Raw genomic sequence first — 24,976 nt, 5'->3', positions numbered from 1 at the left:
ATGTTTGGATTTAATCCTAACTAGTTTCAAATAATGCAAATAGCCACTCAAAATCACCTGGACATTAATTTTGCAAAGCATTATAAACTAGGGGAAATACACAAGGGTAATCCTCTGTGTTAGAAAGTTCAGTCTTCCTTTCATGCATCCAATACGTGATAATAGGCAAACGTTATTAAGATCAAGTTAGTGACTCTGTAATCACATTACTAAGACACATGCCCATAAGAGTCCAGTCCTTGAACTATAGCAAATTGCTTTTGTACAGATATTACCATATAAAATTATGTTCAGGAAAATAAAATCAATAATATCTCAGAAAAGAATAAAAGATTGGGAGAATTTATGAATAGCCTGTTAATAAATTTTCCAAAAAGTCAGCTGCAAAACATTCACTCAGAAAAACATCCCCAGAATTGAAATATCAATACTCAGCAAGTTAGGTATCTCTGAATAATTTTCAAATTCTAGTAAAAGCACAAGATAGATTATGATAAATCACAGACTTTCACAAATCCTCTAGAATAGTCGGTTTCCCTGAGGCTCCCACCAGCCTACTTCATTTTTCTATCACCTGAACCCTTGAGAAATAATTCTTTTGCCTAATTTGTACTTTCCAGCATTAAATTCTACTTTAAAACTTGAGAGGGATGGACCATAAGTATTTTGCTGCCACGATCAACATAACTTAAATATCTAAGGCTATTTGTAACATACTGTAGAATGCATAGGAACTATGAAGCTCTCAGTTATTCATGAGCTAGTTGCAGAGTTTATGGATTAGCCAGTCTTCCCCTTTCTCACCTCCCATCTCTGACACATGTAGTTTGTCACCAAACAATACACAGAGAAAGGCACAGGATATGAAACTTACACAAGCCTGTGTTTTTACCAGTGAACAGTTCTTGTTGGAAAGACAAAAGATTGAATTTATTCTTGGATATTTCCTGGTGATTTCGACCTTACCCATGCCTTATCATATACACCAAAATATAGTCATGGTAGGGTTGGGACCTGCTCTGTAACGAGAGGACCATGCCAGTGAGTGTACAGCTACCATCATCGGCTCAGGTGCCAGGCTCACTTCCAGGAACTCATGCTCTCCTACCATAAATGAGTGAAAGATCAGTCCTTTCTATGTCTCCCTCACACTTGATCCACTCAAATTTAAGAACAGGGAGTCACAAATTACAAGATATGATCTTAAAATTGGGACTGGAAAACCTTATCTGAAAGGAGTATTATTTGCAAATTCAAACTTCACTTTGAGCAGATGCAGAGTATTTTAGGACAAATTTACTTAGAAATCTAACTGGATTTGGGAGGTAGTGGTTTGCCGCTGGGATAACTGGGCACAGGGAAGTAGAAAGTGCCAGGAAGAACATTTTCACTCTAAAGACTAAACACTATCTTCATGGTCCATGGGTGCTAGGCCTTATTTACATTTCAATCCCAAGCAAGGCCTTGCAATGTGCTTAGAAAGTAATTATCAAATAAAGAAATTTACATCCAAATGCTTTCCCACTGAGCAGAACCCATTTATGTATGTTGCTCAGTATTACTACAAAAGGCAGGATAAATGTGAACAGGACGAATGTGAGTCAATGTGAAGGAAACACATTGGTCTGCACTTCTTTTGGTCCACACTAAAGTCTAACCAGGTCCCTACAGTCAGAATCCCAAGCCTGGAACCCTGAAGATGTGCTGAATGAATGCCTGCCTGTTGCTTAGAGTGTCTGTTTCTGAATAACATCACGATTTCTTCTAAGCTTACACAGGAGGTCTGCTCATGTCTCAATACTTAATAGGGGCTATTCAGAAGAACATTTTTATTTTCTGCTCATTTGCAGATTAATGTTCAGAGAGGCCATCTGAAAGAAAATGTTTACAATGAAATAGAGACTGAAGAAAGCAATCAGAACCTACTCAGGGAATAAAAAACATTAACAACAGTGAAAGAATGTCCTATTTTGCCATAGATGGCAATTTATTTTGAGGACTTTCAAATGGGAAATGAAAATTTAAAAACCAAAATGTCTTCAACATATAAAGGTGGGTTTAGCAGATGCTGCTGGAGCCCTGCCAGATTCCTCTCCACCTCCAAAGTCATTTGTAACTTTCTAGATGGTTCCCATACACACCTGTGGTGTCCCACCTCCAGCACCTGCATCATAGCTCTACCTGGGGGCAGAGTGGTAGGCAGTTAATGCCTTTAAAGTGCAACCTCCACCAAAGACGCTTGACAGTGGGGGGATAAACACCCCAGCTTCCTTACCATGCACAGTTTCTTAGAGGGTTCCCAGAAGGAGTAAGCCCAGTTGTGCACAGTGGAAACACTCTTATTAAGACACTTTCATTGCCTTTTCTTCCTTGTCTCACTCCCCCACTCCCTTACCGCACTTCCAGGGGTCATCACCAAAAAACCACTTGTAGCCAAATCATTGTTTCCAGGACTGCTTCTGAGGAAATCCAAAACAACAGTAATCAATATGGCTGTGGATCCTAAATTGCACTGTGACCTTGGGGGAGCAGGGGTCATGGGGGAAGGGTGGTACTGGACCAAACCAGCATTCACAAAGACACTTCTGTAATAGGGAGAGAGATTAGCTTATCACTCACCACTTGCATCAGACATATCATAAGTGCAGTATTCCTTGGGTAACATGTGGAAAGACTTCATTGTGTAAGTAAACATACTGGGTCACCCAAGGCCAATTCTACTGTATAACAAGGGGTGATGGGTTCTCAAAAAAATTACCTATGGCATATCACTGACATGTCTGCTGGTTTCCTCCTTTGATCTGATTCAGCTATCTCTAATCTATCAGTCCACTTGATCACTCCTTCCCCTTCCTCCCTCTAAACCACACACTTGCTAACTTAATTACCACTGACCCTTACTTGTACATACCACCCTCCTGTGCAGCAGCATGCATGGGTACCTGCATGAGTGGGAGTGGAGACCAGGCCAAGCACTAGGCCAGATGTCCTGACTATGACATTTCATTTATTCTTCATAACAGTTAAATGAGACCATGTATTTAAATTGCTTTGCACAGTGCCTGACTCAAAACAAATGCTTAATAAAATGTGAATATTCTTACTGACCGTAGTATTAAAACATCAGTAGTGCAAAAAAAAAAAAAAAAAAAAATCAGTAGTGCTATTGCTATTTTATAGGTTGAGTAAAATCAGATGTTCAGTAATTTGCTCAAGACCATGGCTAGTAAGTGGAAGAGCTGAGACCAGACACAAGTCAGTCTAATTACCCATCCATATACTTCTTAGATTGTCATATGAAGGCTTAGCAGGAAAATCAGTTAAGGTGTTAATTTAATCCATATATGTTCTTTTTTCAGTCAGCCAATCTAAATATCTATTGAATATCTAATAAGTCCAAATCACCAGGAAAATACAAAACATTTGGCACTGCTCTCCCCTCTAATCCTCCAATTTCCATATTGGGGTCCACTTGACCCTCCCTAGAGGATCAAATCTATCCAGGCAATCCATTTACTCATTAGGAGAAACTTAAGGTATCATAAGCCAGTAACTAAGAATTGAATCAGCATTTCTGCTTTTCCCACTCTGATCCTGTGTCCCAGTTCTAATAATGAAGTTCCTTGCTCGGCTGGAGAAACTAGGTTTCTGTCTTTCTGAGTCTCTGCTTTGATAACCTGCCTGGTATCCTAATTCTTCTCAAAGTGGCAGTGCCTTGCCCTGACAGCCCTCCTTGAGCCCCAATTCCTCTCTGGCAGTCCTTCTGTGGCCAGAGCTCTCAGCCTGCAGGCCACCCACCTCCACTGCTGGGCCCCTTCCTGCCTCCCTCCCCATCAGCAAGCCAGGCCTCATCATACTACCACTTGTTACACCTGCCTCGGCCCTTCACCATCCTAACCTGGGGCTGGGTTACCCGACCTTCTGCTTCCACTCCACCTCCTGCCCAGCACTGCCTCCACATGCCCTCTAGATACTTCCTACCTCCACCAGTGGCAGCTCCCGGTTTCCAGGTTCTCCTCCTCCACCCAGCTAGGCACCAGCTGAAGCCATGAACAATATCCTGGCTCAGTACGTGTCTTCAGTGGGACAGGCAGGGTCTGGTGATCTCCATTCATAAAAGTTGGTATTAGGTAAGTTAACAAAAATATCAACAAAGCTGGCCCTGATGGAAGGCAAAGGACACCCACGTGGAGGCACCCAGAGTCAGAACACTCAATGCTTAGGGGGAAAAATCCCCTGGAGGCAGCAGAGTGAAAAAAGCATGGGCCTTGGTAGACCTAGATTCAAAATTAATCTCTGTCCATTACTAGCCATGGCTTTGGACAAAATGCTCCCTGGAGCCTCAGTATCCTCATTTGTGAATTGGGCACAATCTTTCTTATAAGATTATTAGAAGGATTAAACAGAAATTCCTGGCTCATAGTAGGTGCTCCATTAATACTGGAAATTACCTGTAACTCAGTCACATTTATATAAACGAATAGGTTATCCATGTTTCTAAAAAGCAAATTATATTTTTTCTACTATTTAAATACCAGAAAATCTCTATATTCATTTAGCATTAATCTTCAACTAATGATGGCTTTCAACACTTAAATTCCAAGTTTCTCTATCCCCCAGTCTGGATGTCAAGTGGTTTGAATGATCTGCAAAACACTTCAGCTCTCTGGGGGAGCTTGTATTCAAAGGAACCCTTCTGACAAATCCCGCTGTAAATCAAAGAATCCTTTTGTACTGCTACTAATCACTCCTTAATTTATCTGCTTTGTACATCTGAATTATGGTATACTAGGTTTTCTTAAAGCAGGCATTCTCATATGAGGCATTTTATTTGTTTGTTTCATTATCAACACAGCTACAGTATGAAAATTGGAATGGTGTTAAGAAAGCCAATGGTTATGTGTAACTGATAATTAAGATTGTTATCCAAGCTAAGAAACTTGTGCCTTGCAAATGATATCTATAATCACCGGCTGAAGTCCAATTTACACAAGTTACAGACATTCTGATGAAATTTTAAAGAGATAACAACCAATAAAACAGACATAAGAATTCTCTGTGGTAAGTACATCAAGATATTTTTTTAAAATTGTCCTATAACTTCATGAGGTACCTGATCTTTTAATTACACTTCCATAATAATGGCTCAAGAAGAGTTCATTGTCTCTTGGCAAATTTATTGTATTGGATATATGTTGAATTAGCACCAAGGAACAATTGGTCTCATAAATGTGTAGACCCAGAATCACAAATTATTACAAAGCAAATATTTTTTACAGTTTTTATTTTAGGCCTATAATAAGTTTCATAGCACCTGGATTTATTTCATGAGCTTGAATTTAGTACTGGAATCTATTTAGTGCTCCAAGTCCTTTTAAACAATAAAATTTAATGGCACCCAATCTCTGAATAAGTCAAGACGTTAGATTGTATGTGCTGTCAAAAGGATTTATTGCCAAGCAGGAAGGCAAAATACTTCTAAGTCAAATGTGTTTTCCAACAGCAAAGACAAGGTCTGTTACTTGAGAGCACTTCCCTGGAATCAGTGTGTTAGCCACAGCTTAACAAGATCAGGCAAGCTGGCTGTGGGAAGGTTTGATGAGAATGGACTAGCATTAGCATTCTGATAACTGAATCAGGGAGACCAGCCCCATTTCAACAGAGAGCCAGTCTGTCCAGCATGGTGACGCGGTTTTGCATCTACACAAAGAAAGAATTACATGGCAACAAAACCAAATACAGGATGCCTTATGTGGATGCTACATAAACTCCCAATCAGTTCCTAACAAATAGCATGACCTATGCACAGACAAGTAGTGAGAGATTACAAGCAACCACTGTGGACTTGGCACCTTTCATTTTTATGGGCTTAATAAAAGTGTTCGGGAATGTACTCAGAATGTTTCCCAACTAGATATTCTCTGTCTGAAAATAATGGGGTGAAATGAAAGAATGGAAGAATCAGAGACAAAGAGAGAAAAACAGAGAGGGATAGAGAGATCTACATTATGGGGAAACATGCTTGTCCTTCATATTTTGTAAATTAAAATGCAATGCTTAAAACATTGTTGTAGAGGTAAAGAAGACAGTGCAAATAAAAGTACATTATTTTACTTTAGGGAGAAACCAGTAAGAGATCTTTTTCCAAAATTAGGTTAAAATTTGCCAGATAATTTCAGTGACAGATAATGTGATGGAATTCTGTGATGACCCAGGCCAAGCATACCCCAGATTCTCTGAGCCCATGAAATGGCTGAACAATATTGTTAAACCTGCTGTTTCAAATACCAAGTACATTTCCTGCTTTTTCTGTTCTAGCACTACCCTCTTGTGATAAAATAACAGCATTGCAAGCATTGCAGCCTACAGCATTACACTCGAGGCAAACAACTTTTCTTTCAACAAATAGTAATTTAAAAAGCACAGGATCTCTTGTTCCATCCCAGACTCTGTACTAAGTGCTTTCTATACATTAAATCATTTAAGGTAGGAACTATTATCCCTAATTTACTGGTAATCTAACTATGCATACCCACAGCCAATTAAGTGGCAGAGAGAGTTTCAAAGGTCTGAATTTAACCACTGTGTGTTGTGTCAGGTAAACACTCACACTTTAAATAAGTGTCTGCTATAGAGATGCAGAAGTTTTAATGAATTAATGAACTATCCCATTCTCTATTTAGCAGCACAAACGTCTATTCTGTCAGTAGCCATCAGAAATTCTTCTTTCGTATGACTGAAAAAAAATTATACCTTTTTTACTGTAAAGATGAATTTAAAACCTTATGTATTGCTAGAATTTAAATATTTACTATGCCAAAAAGGTCCCTCACCTATAAAATCAGCAGAGAAAATAAGAAACTTCTCCCTCTCTCCTTCTTTCTCTTTCTCTCTCTCTTTCACTCTCTCTCTAAAACATACACACACACAAAGAGTTGGGTAATGTTATCCGATCTAATGAGGTTTATAAGCTATTTATTGATTCTAAGTTTATTACTTATTGTTTATAATTTGTTCCAATGTTCATCTCTAACTCTAAATCTATTAAAAGACTGGTGAGAAAAAAAATACACCTATAGTATTATTCATTCTACTGGGAATGTAAAATATCTGACTTTTAGGCGCCCAAGACAGGAGAGGTTCTTGTGCATAAGAGTTCAGCTGAGGGGATCAAAGGCGCATATGTGTCCTGGTCAGACTCAGGTAAGAGGCTGAGGGTGGGGACAGGTATCACTGGGGAACTGGAAGGATTAATCCTTGCTAGGATCCATGCTGCCAAACAGAAATCTATATGAACATGCAGGCCAGCCTGGGACAGTCCTGGACGGTGAAGTGGTCTGTGGGCAGGTCCCTTTGCTGGAAGTTCCAAGTTTCATGGGGTAAGACAAAGAACAGCCAAGGCAGGAAGAGTGTCTGAGTAGCGGGGAGATGCTTCTGACAATTACACACCGTGGTAAGAGTTGGTAAGAATGCTCCTGAAGTAGGTTTTGTTTCGTGGAGTAGTGGAATAAATGTAATCTATAGGAAGATAGGATTTGCAAGTCTCTAAAGATTCCTCAAAGTAATAGGAACAGAATCATCTATGTATTTCCCAGAATTCTTCAGACAAACATGGTTTCAAGGCAGTAACAACAAAAACGAAAGCAACCTAGGACCAGCTCCTCAGGGAGGGTCTCCGAGAGGTGGGGCCCATTTTCTCTCCCCACCCAGGGGCTTCTCCTCTCCCCTCCAGTCCACTGTTGAAGGCTGCGGTTGTGGGGACACAGCCGGGGGGAAAGCAGGGAAGCAGAAGCAGAGTGCTGGCTCTGGGGCCTGCCTGGAAAGGGCCCAACTGTGGGGAGAGGGGTGCTGTCGGTTCCAGCTGAGCAGGACGAGGCGACACTATTCGACGTGTGCTGCGCTGGCAGGGACCACAGCGGGGACAGGGACAGCCTGCACCTGTCCCTGCCGGCCAACAGCGCCAGGCCGGCCGGCCATCCCCTTCCACTCTTTTCTCCATCCTCCCCTCCCAGGAAAAGGCCTGCAGTCTCTACTACCACTCACCCACGTGTCTGTATTTTCATACTTCTCCCAAACGTAGAAGCAACGGCTTTCTTTGTTCTAATCTGAGCCATCAGTGATCCCGGCAGCAAAGAAGGACCCACACCTCCACCCCCACCATGGGCACTTGGAGACCCCCTGAGACTCTGCAGACACCCAGGCACATGCAGACTAACCCGGGTTGGCTGGGGAAGTCACGGGTGATCTCCAGCTGTGTCACCCTGGGCAGGTCACTCGTTCACCTTTGAACTGAGCATGGTACACACAGCTGGGTCTACCTAGGCTCAAGTGAAAGAATGTTAGAGAGATGCTTTGTAAACAGTGAGAGCGACTACTTCACGCTCGTGCAATATCACCAGTGAAAACTCTGTGACCTTCCACCTAGAGTCCAAAGAAGTCAAGAAGAACCTACCAATCAGTCACACACAGGAGAAGCAGCTGTGGCTTTTTAACCAAGTGAGCAAAAAAATATCAGGGAATGACAAGAAGGGAGAAAAAGTGATACTATATTGAAACGGCGGCAGGAAGATAATATGAATACACTGAAACAGACAGGAAGATATACAAATGAGTCAAATAGAATAGTTATGCCCTACGTATCCTTGAAATTTATAGTTACATCTTCCCATCACCATATAAAGGAAATAGGGTGGTTCTTTTTTTTTCAGAAAAAAAATCATCAAATCAATAATACCTAATAAATGGGTAGTATAAAAATTCTATAGCAGAACCTGTGAAGGGCTGTCTTCCTACTGCACTCGTTTCCAATGCTTCAGTCCTCCCTTTCTCTCAACCCTCCACACATCCCATCCACATCCGTTCTCACGATTTCACCTCTGTCTTATACATCCTATACCTCAATCACCCTCTCTTATCACCTACACTTACCCACCCCACCCTCTAACCTGGAAGCCCTTGGAAGGGATGGGCTATGCTCGTTTAACTGTGCAGCACCAGAGCTACGGGCAGTGGGAGGAGACCCTGCAGAGCGTGAGACATGGGCCTTCGCCAGCCGCAGCCTCAAGCGGAGCAGAACCGGGGAGGTGGGCTTGGGAGTGAGGAGGTCTGGGGCTCTGAGATGGCATCCGAAACGCAGCTGCAAGGGAAAGCTGCTTCTCCCCACTCCCTTCCTGCCGTTCATTATTCCTAAACGGCTCGGCCCTCACCTCTATCCCTCCTCCTTCACAACCTTCTGGATGGCACCTAGACAACCGTATGGTCAAGAACTTAATCACAAAGACCCGGCTCTGACACTTCACGCCTGTGTGACCTTGGGCAAGTTACTGAACATCTAACCCATCATAACACTGACGCGGGGAGAGCAGCCACTGAGACAGTGTGTGTGGAGGGCTCAGCACAGCTGCCTGGGACAGGCGCTCCGTCACCACAAGCCGTCCTGCTTCCATCTCTCCATTCTGGCTCCAGGAAGCAGCTACCGCCCCACCGAGGGGCTGAAACTCAGGGATGAGCCTGAGAATTTGTCACTACCTTCCCTGTGACTATCAGACGAGGAGGCAGACACTCAGGGCAGGGAGGGACCTGAAGAAAGAAAATGGAGGGCAGGCTGGCAAGAAGCTCTGCCCACCTTCCTGTAAAGACCTGACTCTGTGCTGTTGCCTCTTTTCTCTCTTTCCTCAATTCTCTCTTAGTCTCTTGTAACTTTTCTTCTTTCTCTTTGAACAACCCCTCCACACCGCCTACCTTTTTTCAGTGTGGGCAGCATATGTCAGACCTGAATTCAAATCCAAGTTTGGCCACATACATCTATGTGGCCCTGGGAAAGTTGCACCTAATGTGGCTGAGCCTTGTTTTCAAGCCCAGTGGTAAAATCGGACATGAATGCCTACAGAGTAAGTCAGTTAATGTACATGGAATCCCTAGCACAGTGTGACACAATAAGGGCATTTAGCAATGATTGTTTCTGGTCTCCAGGGGTACGAACTCCAGGTCTTTCCTGGCTCTTCTCCTGTGGCCCATCATCCAGCCCCCACTGGGGCTTATGATGGTTAATTTTATGTGTCAACTTGGCTACACTATGGTGACCAGTTTTTTGGTCAAATACTAGTCTAGATGTTGCTGTAGAGATATTTTTTAGATGTGATTAATGTTTACAATCAGTAGACTTTAAATAAAGTAGATTCCCCTCCATAACATGGTGAGCTTTGTCCAAGCAGGTGAAAGCATTAAGAGCAAACAGGTTTCCCTTGAGGTTTCCCAGAGAAGAAGGAATTCTGCGTCCAGACTGCAACATATAAATTCTGCCTGAGTTTCCAACCTTCGTATTCAAGATGCTACATTAACTCTTACCTGAATCTCCAGTCTACCAGCTTGCCCTAAAGATTTCAGACTTTCCAGTCCCCACAATCATGTGATCCAGTTCCTTGAAACAAATCTCTCTCTACCTCTACATCTAGTTCTCTCTCTCTCTCTCTCTCTCTCTCTCTTCTCTGTCTCTGACGAACCCTGTCATATACAGGGTACTACTCTGCCAAGCTAACCAGTCGCCCTGATTTGCCCACATCACTTGTGGACAGAGACCTAGGGCCCACTACAAGGCATGCACAGGTAGACATGGTGTTTTTGTTTCTCCCTTTCAAGCTGCCTGGTATGGGAGGAGGTTCAGCCATCTTGCTCATTCTCCTTAGCTTCTTTCTCTTCTTTCTCCCATGTGGCTAGAACGATGTCCTGCCCCTCCGAGCTGGCTCAAAGGCTGGGCCCTCTGTCTGTCTCAGGCCACACTCTGGAGGGTTGGAGGGTAAAGGGATCCATGTGCTTTCTCTTCCTTTTATATCTTAGGGATGGGAATCAATCCAGAAAACTGTGGTTGACCATTGTGGGATGAAGTACATAGAGGAGGCAGTAAGCCAGCTTCGGTATAAAGCTAACCATTCCTTACAATGTAAGAGAAGACCACATCCAGCTTAGGAGAGTTCTCTGCATTGGGTCTGAGGTCAAAACCAAACCCAATTTTTAGATCTGAAGTCTAAAATTAAAAGTATCAATTTTTTTTTTTTTAAAGCCCACAGCTAATAACAAAGTGTTCCTTGACTATTCTTTGCTAGGACCCCATAGTGAGAGATAATTGGTCCAGGGCAATATTCCTGAAGCTCCTGGCCAAATACTATTTTAATACCATCAAAACCTCATGCCAGCTTGTAACATCTGGTGTATCAGCACATCGCTCCTGGTGTTACTTCTCATTCCCTTCAGCATGTCTGCTCTCTCTTTTCCTCTTCTCTCCTTTCTCCTCCTTACTTCTCATCTTCCTTCCCTTCCCTCTCTATCCTCACCTTTCTCTTTTCAGCTTCGCCCCTTGCTCCATCATTACTCACTCAGGACCACCTTGAGAAGCAGGAGGGACCAAGGAGAATCCTCCTCCTCCAGGCCCTGCCTTTTTGGCACATCCACGCAGGGTAAACCTGGGTAAGGTAAGCGCAGGAGCAGCTCCGAGCAAAGCGGCCCAGAGCGCATCCACCAGGACAACATCTACAGGTGGGAGACGTGCAGAGATAAAGACATGGGGTAGTCTGGAAGGATGACAAAGTGTAGAGAGAGAGGGAAGTTGCACTTTTCATCATGTTTCTTTTGAATCAAATACTTATGGAGCAGTGGCTAAGAACATAAGTTCAGGGGCCTGCCTGCTTGGGTTTTAATCTTGGTTCACATAATTTCTAGAAACGTTACTTGGGACAAGTCACTTAACCACTCAGGGCCTTACTTTCGTCATCTGTAAAATGAGAACAGTAATATGACCTACTTCATAGGGCTGTTTTTTAGGACTAAAGGAGTAAATAAGTACCCATTAAGTGCTTGGAACACTGCCCAGAAAAGATCCAGGAAATACTGAATATATCAGATATGGATAAATATGAGAATCCTGGGTATATTGGATATGGATAAGTGTCTTGGGTATGGCAAATTGCCCAAGAAATGCTAGCTGTTCTCAGTCTTATTAGGAATTTGAGGCAGCTTAGAAAAATCAAAACCGACCTCCCATCTTAACCCTCTCTGAAATCCAAGAGAAAACCAGCCCTATGAGAGAGGGGAAAAGGGAAAGTACCATCAAAGTCTAATGGAACTTTCTATGCATTGATGCACAGAAAGAGTATACTATGGGTTAAGTAGGATTTGGGCTCTGGCCTGAGACTTTAACTATCCATTACAACTGGGCATAACACAGGAACTCTTATTCCAAATTCCAAATGCCCACCTTACCAACAACCTTTTGGGATTCCACTCCATTTTTAAGATGGTGACTGCCCACAAATCCTGTATGCACACAAGTCGCTGTAAAATTTAAATCTCAAGTTTAGCGTGTCATAAATGTTTTTCACCTCTGAAGTGTGTTACTATAGAAAAGGTTCAGAAACACCATCCGAAACATGCACTTGGCTGTACATTATTTGTCCCTTTAACTGATTCATTGATTTTTCTTGATAATTCTTTCTGACTTGCAATTACCCAATTCTCTTCCCTCAGTTTTATCTGAATCCTGAATATGTGGATATAAGACTTGGAACATTTTCATAGTGACACATGAAGGTGGCTCTTCCGGGGCCATACTTTTCAGATTCAAGATTCCTGGCTCTAAACAGGAAGGTTGTGTCCATTAAAGCCACATGTAATGATGGAGCAAGGATTCTGGCAGATGTGAAAGGCAACTCTAGGTCCAATTTTAAATATTCACAAACATTTTGAATAGAAAAAAGAATATGAGTTTTATCTTCTATGATGCCAAGCTCCTCACTGGTGACTAATGAAGATAAAGAAGGTCAGGGGCCGAGCCCGTGGCGCACTTGGTAGAGTGCTGCGCTGGCAGCGCGGCGACGCTCCCGCCGCGGGTTCGGATCCTATATAGGACTGACCGGTGCACTCACTGGCTGAGTACCGGTCACGAAAAAACGACAAAAAAAAAAAAAAAAAAGAAGGTCAGTGCAGTACTTTAGGGAAAAAAAATATCATTGGCTGTCCCACATATGAAAAGATGAGGTAGAGAAATAGAGATTTTAGAGGGACTGCATTGATCGCATTTCCTCTGCATCGCTGGAGCTCCTCAAAGACTGATGAGGGGAGCTTTTCTAGGTCAAAGAAAAGTCAGGCAACAGAATGCAGGAAAGATCTAAGGAGAAACCTAGGAAGACTTGCTTCTCTTTTCCCTTTGCTCACATTTCACTCTCTACAACAGCAATTTATCACATTACAATTGAGTTGTCTGCATTTCCCAATAGACAGCAAGCTCCTGGAAGACAGGCTTCTCATGTTCCAACACCTGGCACCACACTCAAATCACGGAAGACATTCACTATATATGTTTGTTGACTAACTTAATAAAAGAATTTGACAAACACTGTTGAACGCTTTACTATGGGAAAGAGGAAATATATTTGACAATGTAATTTTGAAGGCATAAAAGACATCGGGATAATGTGTCTTCAAAGAATAATAATAATATATTCTACTTTTTAAAGAAGAGAATAAGAGTATATTACCTGGTGACTGCTGGTCTCAGATACTTTCACATCCAAAGACCCTGCCAGGACAGCATACCAGTTTGTTCCAATATCACCCTGCCGAAATACTGAAAAAGAAACAGTGATGTAAATATTCCAAATACAAGTTGGTTTTACTGTATGACCTGATAGTTTTTCACTGGTTATTATAAGCATGAGCTGGACCTAAGTGAGCTTACCATCCTTCCTCTATCTGTTCCCACAAGAATATATGTTCTTTATCTCACCTATCAACGAAGCAATATCCTAGTTATTCAACATTCCATGAAGTGGAACTCTACTAAACAGAACTCTTCTATACTCACAGAGCTGTAATAAGAGACCAGAACTCTGAATGCTATAAGGTATTTTGAATTTAAGAAGAATTAACTGATGTTCTATGTAATTTATCTTATACTGTGTGATTCTTAGAAAATTATTACTCTACATGGGGTACATATTATCAAGGTTATTTGACTCAACAGAATACCAGACTGCCACCCCAATTTCCTAAATCTATATTAAAAGCAACGTTTTTTCTCAAATAGCTTGTCTTCTTTTAAATTGATCAATGAATGATTTTTTAAAAAATCTGCTTTGTTCAAAAACTTGAACTACTATATTATCATTGTCCATTTTCTTGTTCCTTTTATAAATTCACTACTTTTAGGCATTTGGAAATGATTCTCATCAGAAATTTCTGAAGCTGGTTTTGCTTTAAGTTTGTAATCTAAGAGAGAAAATATTTAGGTATTTACATAGAGACTTAGTTTCCACACCATGAGAAGACCAGACTTTGAAAAGTAATTCTGAAACACTGGTTCAAAAATCTCGTACAAACCAACTGTCCTTTTAAATATCCTAGCTGAATAACTAAATGAAATAATCTGATATTTTTAAATACTTTTCACAGTTAGAATCACTGGTCAGATGACTCAATGAAATATCACATGGACAGCTCAGTGGGACAGCTGAGTTCTAGCAAGACTAGCGTTCACTACATAAGAGCAAGCTTCTGGGAGCCATAATTAATGACGACAAGCTTCTCTGAACTCCCTGACTAGGACGTGCTGTGGAAAGGCAAAGAACAGCAATGGCATCCTACCAAGCACAATGACAAGCTTAAGACGAGGGCTGATGAGTTTACAGCTGGCCTTTCCGCTAACTCTGCTGCTCTGAGCCTTTGTAAGTGACTCATTTTAGATATAGAGTTTTACCTTTCATGAACTTCTTGGCCCCAAAAGACATTATCGCTTGCCAATCATATTCACAGATCATAGAAGATTCATTTTGAAAATGGCTTTAAGATCCAGGAAAGAAAGTCTCATCCCCCCCCCAAAGTGCAGTTTCTGATATCAGTAAGAAAAAAAAAATATTGGTTTTAAAATAATACATATAGATTTTTTAAAAAATAACAATGTGACTATGTGTGTGTACACATGGGAACACATCTAGAAGAATACACAGAAAATGTTAATAGTAATTCTGGGTTTGGGGATTGGAGGTGATTTTTATTTTGTTGACTTTCTAAATTTTCTGCAATGATGTGGTGACAGACCCTGTTGCTTTGCCACCCAGAACCATTCATGCTCTCTTATAAACGAACCCAGATTTTATACAAATTTCCACCCTTATCCACAGGGCCAGATGCTCAGAGCATACGAGTTTTTTCCCTCGCTCCACTAGAGTAATGGTGATTGGTCTAAATCAATCATGGCGATCCCATTGTCTTTGCTAATGATTGGTTTATAGACATAGGCATGTGATGCAATTCTGGCCAATGAGACAAGAAGTCTGCTGGGGGATTTCTGAAAAAGAGATACAAGAAGAAAGAGTCCTTCAGCAGGGCACTTCTGTACTGGCACGCAATGCCTCTAACTACTGTAACTGTCTTAGGACCACCTGGAAAAAGTCTGAGGACAAAAGCCAACATATGAGGATGCATACAAAAAAAAAAAAAAAAGACAGGAAGAACATGGTACCTGAATAATGTCATTGAACCACTTTGCTAATTAACCCTGATGTCATCTTACCTCCGGATTCTTATATATGAATCATTGATTTTTTCCTTCTTGTATGAATAATTGATTATTTGAGCCAATTAAATGGAAGTTTTCTGTTATTACAGCATAAAGCACCCAACAGATAGAGAAGTAATACTTTTTTAATGAAAAAATACTTTAAAAAAATGCAGCTGTTACCCTATCATTTTATTCTCTCTGCCCTTTATTCACACCTGGAATAGATGATATTACCGAGGTTAATTCAAAACATTACTATTAGCATTAGTAAGAGACCTTTTATCTTTATTTAATATCCTATTGGTGACATATTTCTTGAATTAGAGAAGATAATTATTTGAATTTCTAAGGACACAGCTAAATGTATGAATCAGTACATCCTTCCAGCTCCATCTGGACAGCAGGCTGCCCTGTAGGAACCACATTCACGCTTGAACAAAGGAGTGAAGGAAACGCCTACATGGAGCTGAATAAACAGAATAAAGGGAAATGTCAACTTAATACCCTTGGCTGAAGCTCAAATATTTGGCACATAAATCCTCCATTTGCTATCCATCCACATAGGGTAACCACAAATGAGCACAGACCATACATGAAAATATACTACGGGAGCTGCATTTCTTACATGTTATTCCTTTTTCCAGGTTCTCATAATAACCACATAAACAAATCTGATGAAGGAGATTTGGGTGAAATTTCTCAAACGCTTTAACTTCTTTCAGTCGTGTAAAGATTATATCCACATCTTCGCTGGATCTTTCCAGTGGTCTGTATAGGAGAAAAAAGGCATAAAAAGCTATATCAGTAAGAATTTACTTGAAAGTGAGCCAGCAGGCATTGTTCTAATTATATTCAAATTTATGCTATTACCCCAATTACAAGCATTTTATTACAAATATTTATTTGCCCCATCACAGGTGTTTCCTGGCCTTTACAGGTATTTCCAGGCCTTTTATAGCTATTTCTGGAACTTTGTCATCTATGCACCTCAAGTCGCTACTATTGCAGATGGCTATATGAGGAAATCAACCTCAGAGTCTTCAGTTCAAGGTGATGCTTTTGGGTAGTGTTTAAACCCTTAGAAGTGCCAGAATGTGATAAGATTTTGCTAAAAATTGCAGATTTGCTAAAAAATTTGCTAAAAAATGCAGATTTTGCTAAAAATTGAGGTCACGAACATAAATGTCTACAGGGGCCAATCAGGTAAAGTGAGTAAAAAGAACCACATATAAGGGAAAAATTGTCTAAGACAACAATGGTGAAAGCACAAAAACGAATGAGAAGACGGTCAGCCTCAGTGCTGGTGACTTTATGGGAATGGATGGCAGCAATCATGGTGAACTGCAGAGATCGGGCTGTCTACGGGGAACAGCCCTTATTTGGCTGTTTTCCTTATTATTGGTTTTCTGAGGAAACCCGGTCCTAGAAATGTTATCAGATCTTCCAATTGCTCAAGGTAAATTTAGATATGTACATGTTTAGTCACATTTCTTAAACATTGTGTGAGTCACACACAAAAGATCCATGGAATAGATCCAACCTGTTGACTACCATTTTGTAATCTCTGGATTAACATGAAACAGCAAACCGAACAAAAATAAGATAGTTTTACAGATCGTATAAACTACAGTCCTACCTCGGTATCTTCCAAGGATTGGCTCTAGGACCCCCCACAGATACCAACATCTCAGGATGCTCAAGTCCATGATATGAAAAGGCATAGTATTTGCATATACCTTGTGCACACACCCTCCTGTATACTTTAAATTATCTGTAGATCACTTATAATACCTAATATAATGTAATGTAAATGCTATGTAAATAATTATTAAATGAGGGTACTTCAAAAACTTTGTGGAAAATAGAATTAAAAGATAAAACAAATTTTTCCATGAACTTTTTGAAGTACCCCAATACTGTATTAGTTTTTCGTTTGTATTATTTTTAATTGTTGTATTGTTATTTTTTATTATTCTCTTTCTTTTAAATATTTTTGATCTGCAGTTGGTTGAATGTGGAGGGCCAAATCAGTAGTCCCCTTTATCCTCGGTTTTGCTTTTCATGGTTTCAGTAAGCTGAGGCCAACCATGGTCCGAAAATAGGTGAGTATAGTACATTATGATATTTTGAGAGATCAAGAGAGGCCACATTCCATAACTTTTATTACAGTATATTGTTATAATGGTACTATTTTATTATTGTTATTGTTCATCTCTTACTGTGCATAATTTATAAATTAAACTTGATCATGCATGTACGTACAGGGAAAAACACAGTATATATAGGATTTAGTACCATCCATGGTTTCAGACATCCACTGGGGGTCTTGGAACATACCCCCTGCAGATAAGGGGGACTACTGTACTATGAACCTGTGCATATGACCTTATTTGGAAATAAAGTCTTTGTAGAAGTAATCAAATTAAGATGAGGTCATAGTGGATTAGGTATGGAGCCCAATCCAGAGACAAGTGCTCTTATAGAGGAAGAAAACATGGACATGGAGTCACAGGAAGACAGCCATGTGAAGGCAGAGGCAGAAAGGAACACCAAGGACTGCTGGCAACCATCAGAAGCTAGAAACGGGCAAGGAAGGATTCTTCTCTAGAACCTTTGGAGAAACATGGCCCTACGTACACTTTTATTTTGGACTTCAGCCACCAGAGCTGTGAGAGAATAAATTACTGTTGTTTTAAACCATCCAGTTTGTGTGTCTTGTTCTGGCATGTGTTTCAGATGCTATATCCACAAGATGGAGAAAGATGTACAACCTGCAAAAGACTTTGTGTAAGTGATAAACCTCCATTGTGTGAAGCTACTGAGATGGGGGAGGTGTGTTACCACAGCATCAACTAGCATTACCCAGACTAATATGGAAGTCAGGACAAGATGTGCCAAAGTTCCAAGGAACTTAGGACATTGCTGGAAAGAAGACAGATCCCACCATGAGAGATGAGCATTTTTGGAGGACAGAGTAGATCACCTGTCACTAAAACAAAGACATAAGATACCAGCTTTCATGACCTTAGTTTGGAGCTCTTCACCTCTCAACATTCACCCCATCATACTTTTAGGCCCAAGAAAACTAGATTCAAAAAACATGCCCACAACCTCCGCTAGCCTCCCAACTAACCCCTACCAAAAGGGTTTGGAATCTGCTTCCTGGGGAGGAGGAAAGGAAATCCTGATGCACTAGTGCCCAGTTTTTGAGATGACAACATACCCGAAAGAACTGAGAGATTTGCAGGTTTTACCTGGGAAGGCACCACACCTCAGTACTGGTGCCTCTTTCTACCTGTCACCCCATTGGAAGGGCTTTCCACATTCCTTACTAGGAGCTATGCCTTCAAAGTTATGGGGCTTTGGAACAAGGACTAGAACTTCAGCAATTAATAACTGGTGTGGACAGTGGTACAGACAACTTCCAGTTTGTGTGCCTGGTGGGAAAGCCTTTACAGGAAGTGAGGACGACAGCAGCCAGAAGAGGCACCCCTCAGTGGGGCGCCAAGCCAGTGGGGCACACTTTGTGGAAACAGCTTTGGTACCAGCAGAGAGCCAGGTTGCTTCCATAGCAGCACTGGCACTGGCCATAGGCCCAAAGCAATGGCAGCAAACAAGTGACAACAAGTGGAATCACAAAGACCAGATGAGCTGGGAATTGACTGGACGTTGATATGGTAGATTCTACTTTGTTACATAGAAAAAGAGATAAGCAGAGATTGATCTATCTTCCATCAAGAAGCAGCATACCTTTTGCTTCTTCTCACCAGAGTATGTCCCATATCAGGAGGACAGACTAGGGCAGTTTAAAAAGATTTTCAACCCAACACTCTCCAGAAGAAACTGGATACTGAGAAAGCAGGAGAAGAAAAACTTATGTACTTCCATACAGTCCGAAGCAGCACAAAAGAACTTCAAAATTCATAACCATATTACTAAGTGACAAAAGACACTTGGAAAGGCAAAATTAATTTGACACAGTCAGGACAAGGCTGAAACCTCTACTCCTAATACTTTTATGTATCCCCAATTAGGCCCTAATGTCACCCATTGTTTAAACATTTAAGCCGCAGAAACAATGAAAAGCAACATTATATTTGTCATTACTTTTACTGGATACTTTATAAAGTAGGGAAAATGTCATTCAGTTATTAAGTGACACCTTTACTAATCTACATCTGGAATCTACCACCAGCGATAATTCTTCTGTTGCCCCTCTTCTCTGATGAGTCTCCAATTTCCTAATGCCACATATATGCTCATCCCTGTAGAGGTCATGTCCGGCACTTCCTTTATAGATCACCCAGTTCCTGGTACAGGGCCAAGCATGCAAGAAGTCCTTGAGGGTGATGTTCTACAGTGACCTCAGACTGAACTTATCTTCTCTCCCCCTCTGCCACCACATCTGCTCTGCTTATTTCATGCATGGAGGAGGTTCACCCTCTGCTATGGTTTGAATGTGTCCCCCAACACTCATGTGTTGGAAATTTAATCCTCAGTGCAGCAGTGTTGGGAGGTAGGGCCTAATGGGACTTGTTTAGGACACGAAGGCTCTGCCTTATGAATCAATTAATGCCACTATGAAGAAGGTTTGAGAAAGTGGGTTTGCACCTTTTCACCTTCTGCCATGTAAGGACGTAGCAAGATGGCCCTCACCAGATGCCAGCTTCTTGATCTTGGACTTTTCAGCCTCCAGAACTGTGAAAAATAAATTGCTGTTCTTTATAAATTACTCCGTCTCAGGTACTCTGCTACAGCAGCACAAAACAGACTGAGACACTCTCCCTCACCACATCCAGGTAAACCTATCTACTACTGCCTCTCAAGTCCTCCCCCACCTCCTTAACCCCTACTGCCACTGTCTCAACTGAGCATGAATGAAGGGCACGGGAAGCCCATGTTGGGACATGAAGCTGAACAGCAAGGTGGTCCTGTCCTATGAGGCTAGAAAGCTGGGGTTCTATCTAATAGTCAGCAGAAGTATTTTAAACAGGGTAGTGACATGACCAGATGCATGTTTTGGAAAGATCACCTTGACTAGGAGTAGAGGCAGATGGGAGACAGTGAAGACAGCAGCCAAGAGACCCGTTAGGAAGTTTTTACAGTGTATCAAAATGATGATGCAGTTTCTCAAATTACAGCTCTCTCTAGGCTCCTTTCTTCTGCCTTATTAACTATCTACAGCTGGTCCCCCAAGTAAACGCTCTAAGTACAGAGAAGATATTTTCCTTAGCCTAATACCTAGGGCCCATTTCTTAAATATTTTACTTTAGAAAAAATTTCAAACAACAACAAGAATCATTTACAACTCCTACAACTCAATAGTAAAAAACCTAACAACCCAATTAAGAAATGGGCTAAGTTTTTGAATAGACATTTCTCCAAAGAAGACATACAAATGGCCAACAGGTATACAAAAAGGTGTTTATTGTCACTAATCATCAGGTAAAGGCAAATCAAAATCATAATGAGATATCACTTTACACCTATCAGGATGGCAAATATATACATAAATATATTTATATAAATATATATATTTATAAAATATATATATCTCATATATATTAAATATACATGATATATAATATATATATATAAATATATATATATATTGTCTTTATATATATAAAGACAATAAATGTTGATGAGGATGTGGGGAAATTGGAACTTTTGTGTTCTGTTGGTGAGAATATAAAATGGTGTAGCCACTATGGAAAACAATTTAGATGTTCCTCAAAAAATTAAAAATAGATCCACTATTGATCCCACTTCTGGGTACTTACACAAAAGAATTGAAATCAGGATCTTCACACTCCCATGTTCATTGCAGCACTATCTACAATAGCCAAGATGTGGAAACAACCCAAATGTCCATCAACAGATGAATGAATAAAGAAAATGTGGTATATACATACAATGGAATATTATTTACCCTTGAAAATGAAGGAAATTCTGTAATATACAACAACATAGATGAACCTGAGGACATTATGCTAAAATAAGCTTACAGACAGACAAATATTGCATGTTTCTACTTAAATGAGGGATCGACGATAGTCAAATTCATAGAATAAAAGAGTGGGATGTTGGCTACCAGGGACTGCGGGCAGGGGGGCATGGGGAGTTACTAATTAACAGACATAGAGTTTAAGTCAAATATGATGGATAAGCTGTAGAGATCTACTGTACAACACTGTGTCTACACTCAATAACAATGTATTGTACACTTAAAATTTTAAGAGGGTAGATCTCATGCTGTACTGTCACCACAATAAAATAAAATTTTTAAAAAGAATCATTTGCATAAGAAGACATGGTGGCAGGCAGGATTCTAAGGTGACCCCAATGACCTGAGTGTGGATAGGAGCTGTAACTTGCTTTTTGCTTATGGAAAATGTCAAAGGTGGGAAGACATCACTTCCATAATTATGTTTCCATAGATGGCAAAGGTGGGGAGATTTTGCAGATGTAATTAGAGTCCATAATCAGTTGCCTTTAAGTTAATCAAAGTGAGATTCTCCTGGATGGGCCTGACCTAATCAAGTGAGTCCTTTAAAAGAAGATAAAAGAGGCGAAGGTTTCTTTTGCTGGCCTTGAGGCAGGAAGCTGTCATGTTGCAAGAGGGTCATGTGGCAAGGAATGTGCATGACCCCTGGCTGAGAGTCAGCAAGAAAACAGGGACCTCAGTCCTACAATTGCGAGGAGCTAAACTCTGCCAACAGCCATGTGAGCTCTGAAAGGTCCCTGAACTCCCGAAAGGACCACAGCCCAGTCACACCTTGATTTCAGCCTTTAAGACCCTGAGCAGAGAGCTTCCAGACAAGCTGTGCCTCATGGCCTCATGGAAACAGTGAGATAATACACGTGCGCTGTTTTAAGCAGCTAAGTTTGTCATAATTTGTTACACAGCAATGGAAAACTAACACAGACACAGGTTATTTTCTCACACTGACTAATTTCCCTATGGCCCAGTTTGGATTTCACACACCTCCTTCACAGAGCTTTTCCTTACAAAGTTCTCTCTTCTCTGAAATCCAACTGAAAACATTTCTTTTTTGGCATCTAATCCCATTACTTTATTATTTCATGTTTTATGCATATATATTTGTCTTCGTGAAGATACCTTCTGCTATGGTCTGAATGTCTGTGTCCCCCCAAAATCCATATGTTGAAATCCTAACCCTCAAAGTGATGGTATTAGGAGGTGAGGCTTTTGGAAGGTGATCTGCCCTCATGAATGGGATTAGCATCCTTATAAAACAGACCCCAGAGACTAGCTCTGCCTTCTGCTACGTGAGGACACAGCAAAAACGTGCTGTCTATGAGCCAGAGAGTGGGCCCTCACCAGACACCAGATCTGTCAGCATCTTGATCTTGAAGCTCCCAGCCTCTAGAACTGTAAGAATAATAAATTCTTCTTGTTTATAAGCCACCCAGCCCACAGTATTTTGTTAGAACAGCCCAGACAAACTAACACACCTTCATTCATTCATTCATCTATTCATTCATCTGGTAAATGCTAGCTGGGTTTTATTTCTTATAAACCACTGAATCACTCTGTATTCTTATTTTGTTTTTTGTTTTTTTTTTATTTCTTCTGATGGTTCTTCAGCTATTCCAAGATGAATTTCATGGTCAGTCATCAAAAACTTTCTAATTCAGAAAGTAAAGAGGTTAACCCATCTAAGTTAGCAAAAGGCTCAAACGAAAAGTATTTCTGATGAAATAAAATTCCTTTAAGTACTATATAAATTGCAATGATAAATAACACCTATTAGTAGTATTAAAAAAGATCATCTTATCAGAATGTATTTGTGATCTCTATACATTTCCAACTTTTTGTAGCATCTACCATTTAAATTAATGACATTCAAATTAGCGAGACAACTTTGCAATATGAATTATCAAAATCTATGAAATTTTAAATGACTCTTCATTCATCTTTCAATGAATGCACATTCATTTTATTTATCCATTTAGTAAACTATATTGTTTCTTACTGTACATCAGATACCTTTCCCTGGAAGCACAAAGATGAGCAAGGTGCCAGCCCTACCCATGCGAAGCTCACAACCTAGGACAGAAGGGAGTCATGTAACTAAAATTAGAATACAGTATAGTAAGTACTGTAACGTGAGTACCAATAATGTTTGGGGCTGGACCTTGTTTTACTACACAGGTAAGCAAACGTGAGAACTACCAAAGTCAGGTGTACATGGGATAGCAAAGGTTCTGGATTCCAGATGCTGCCCACATGCAGTATGCAATGTGAACATTTAATGTACTCTTAAATTTTAATTCAATCAACTCTGGATCTTCTAAGAACTAATCAACCAGTTTCTGGTTTAGCCATAGCACAAAATAATAACATAAAGGCATATGTGGGAAAGAATATACAATAATCACAAAATCAGCAAAAACTTCTCCCCTTCGGTGACTTCTGTGTTTGGCTATATGATAGTGAATATTTGTAAGCCCTTTGCTGTGGAGAGAGCCCACCCCCTTGTCAATCAGCTGAGTAGAACCCTTAGTGCCAACTCCTGCCAAAGCTCTGGGAGACCTCCTGGGAAATGGTAGATTCCAACACCCCAACACCCAGACCTGTGTGGGTGCAGGAGGTACGTGAAGAAGGGAAGGGGAAGGGAGGGAGGGTGAGGAAAGACAGCTCTCTGCCCAGTTGGCTTTCCATAACCATAAACAGAAGGCTGGGCCAAGAAATGGACAACAGCCGACTATGATAATGTGGTCATCTCACAGGAACATAAGCTTAGCTTCCCCAACTACCTCAATGAATTTTTTTTTCAGCTGTCTTCTGAAGATCAGTAGATGTATTTCAGAACACTGTGTTTAATGTTATCTAAATACATTTGAATTAAAACAACTTTGCCGTTCAGTTTGACTCTTTTTAACAGTAATTTAGTGTTGTAAAGAGCTATTCCTCCCTGCCCCTAATGAAGAATTGTCAAATCTGAGATAACGCATGTCAACGTCATGAATTATAAAAGGCTACAGAAGCTATTTTTAGTACTAGTACCATCATCGTCATCATTGTCATTATTAGCCACTAAGCCCTTTTAAAAGGAGTATCTAATCAAAACAATGAATACTGTGCTTAAATACATATACTAGAATTCTTGTATGCCTTTTACAGGTTTTATAGATAGATGTGCATAATTAGTTTTTTCCCTCTATTATAACAACAGTAAGATCATAAACACTACATCTCAACAATCCCAGTCTTTGTAACACTACTAACTTTTCAAAGGGCTTCGACTCCTATTGAAAATTTTGATCATCACAGTCCTGTTAGATAAAGCAAGTATTATGAACCCCATTTTACACACATTTAGATACAGGTTAAGTGACTATTAGTATGCTAAAGTCATGTGTATTCATGATGCCACAGTGAGATGGATATATCAAAAG

General features: G+C 40.6%; 1 protein-coding gene across 3 annotated transcripts in view; it reads right to left on the bottom strand.

Moving 5' to 3' along the window:
• RAPGEF4 (Rap guanine nucleotide exchange factor 4) overlaps window positions 1-24,976 on the bottom strand; it is a 285,199-nt gene that overhangs the window by 221,738 nt on the left and 38,485 nt on the right. For all 3 annotated transcript variants that reach the window (XM_063077705.1, XM_063077715.1, XM_063077719.1), the window contains exons 2-3: window positions 16,176-16,318; window positions 13,530-13,618 (exon numbers count right to left, since the gene is read on the bottom strand). In XM_063077705.1, the coding sequence (XP_062933775.1) occupies window positions 13,530-13,618; window positions 16,176-16,318 (232 nt within the window). The remainder of the gene's footprint in view (window positions 1-13,529; window positions 13,619-16,175; window positions 16,319-24,976) is intronic.

This window comes from Cynocephalus volans, chromosome 1 (assembly GCF_027409185.1).
Source record: "Cynocephalus volans isolate mCynVol1 chromosome 1, mCynVol1.pri, whole genome shotgun sequence".
Taxonomy (NCBI): Eukaryota; Metazoa; Chordata; class Mammalia; order Dermoptera; family Cynocephalidae; genus Cynocephalus; species Cynocephalus volans.
The sequence above is the reverse complement of the archived record's forward strand: the minus strand, read 5'-3'. Positions and strand labels throughout refer to the sequence as shown.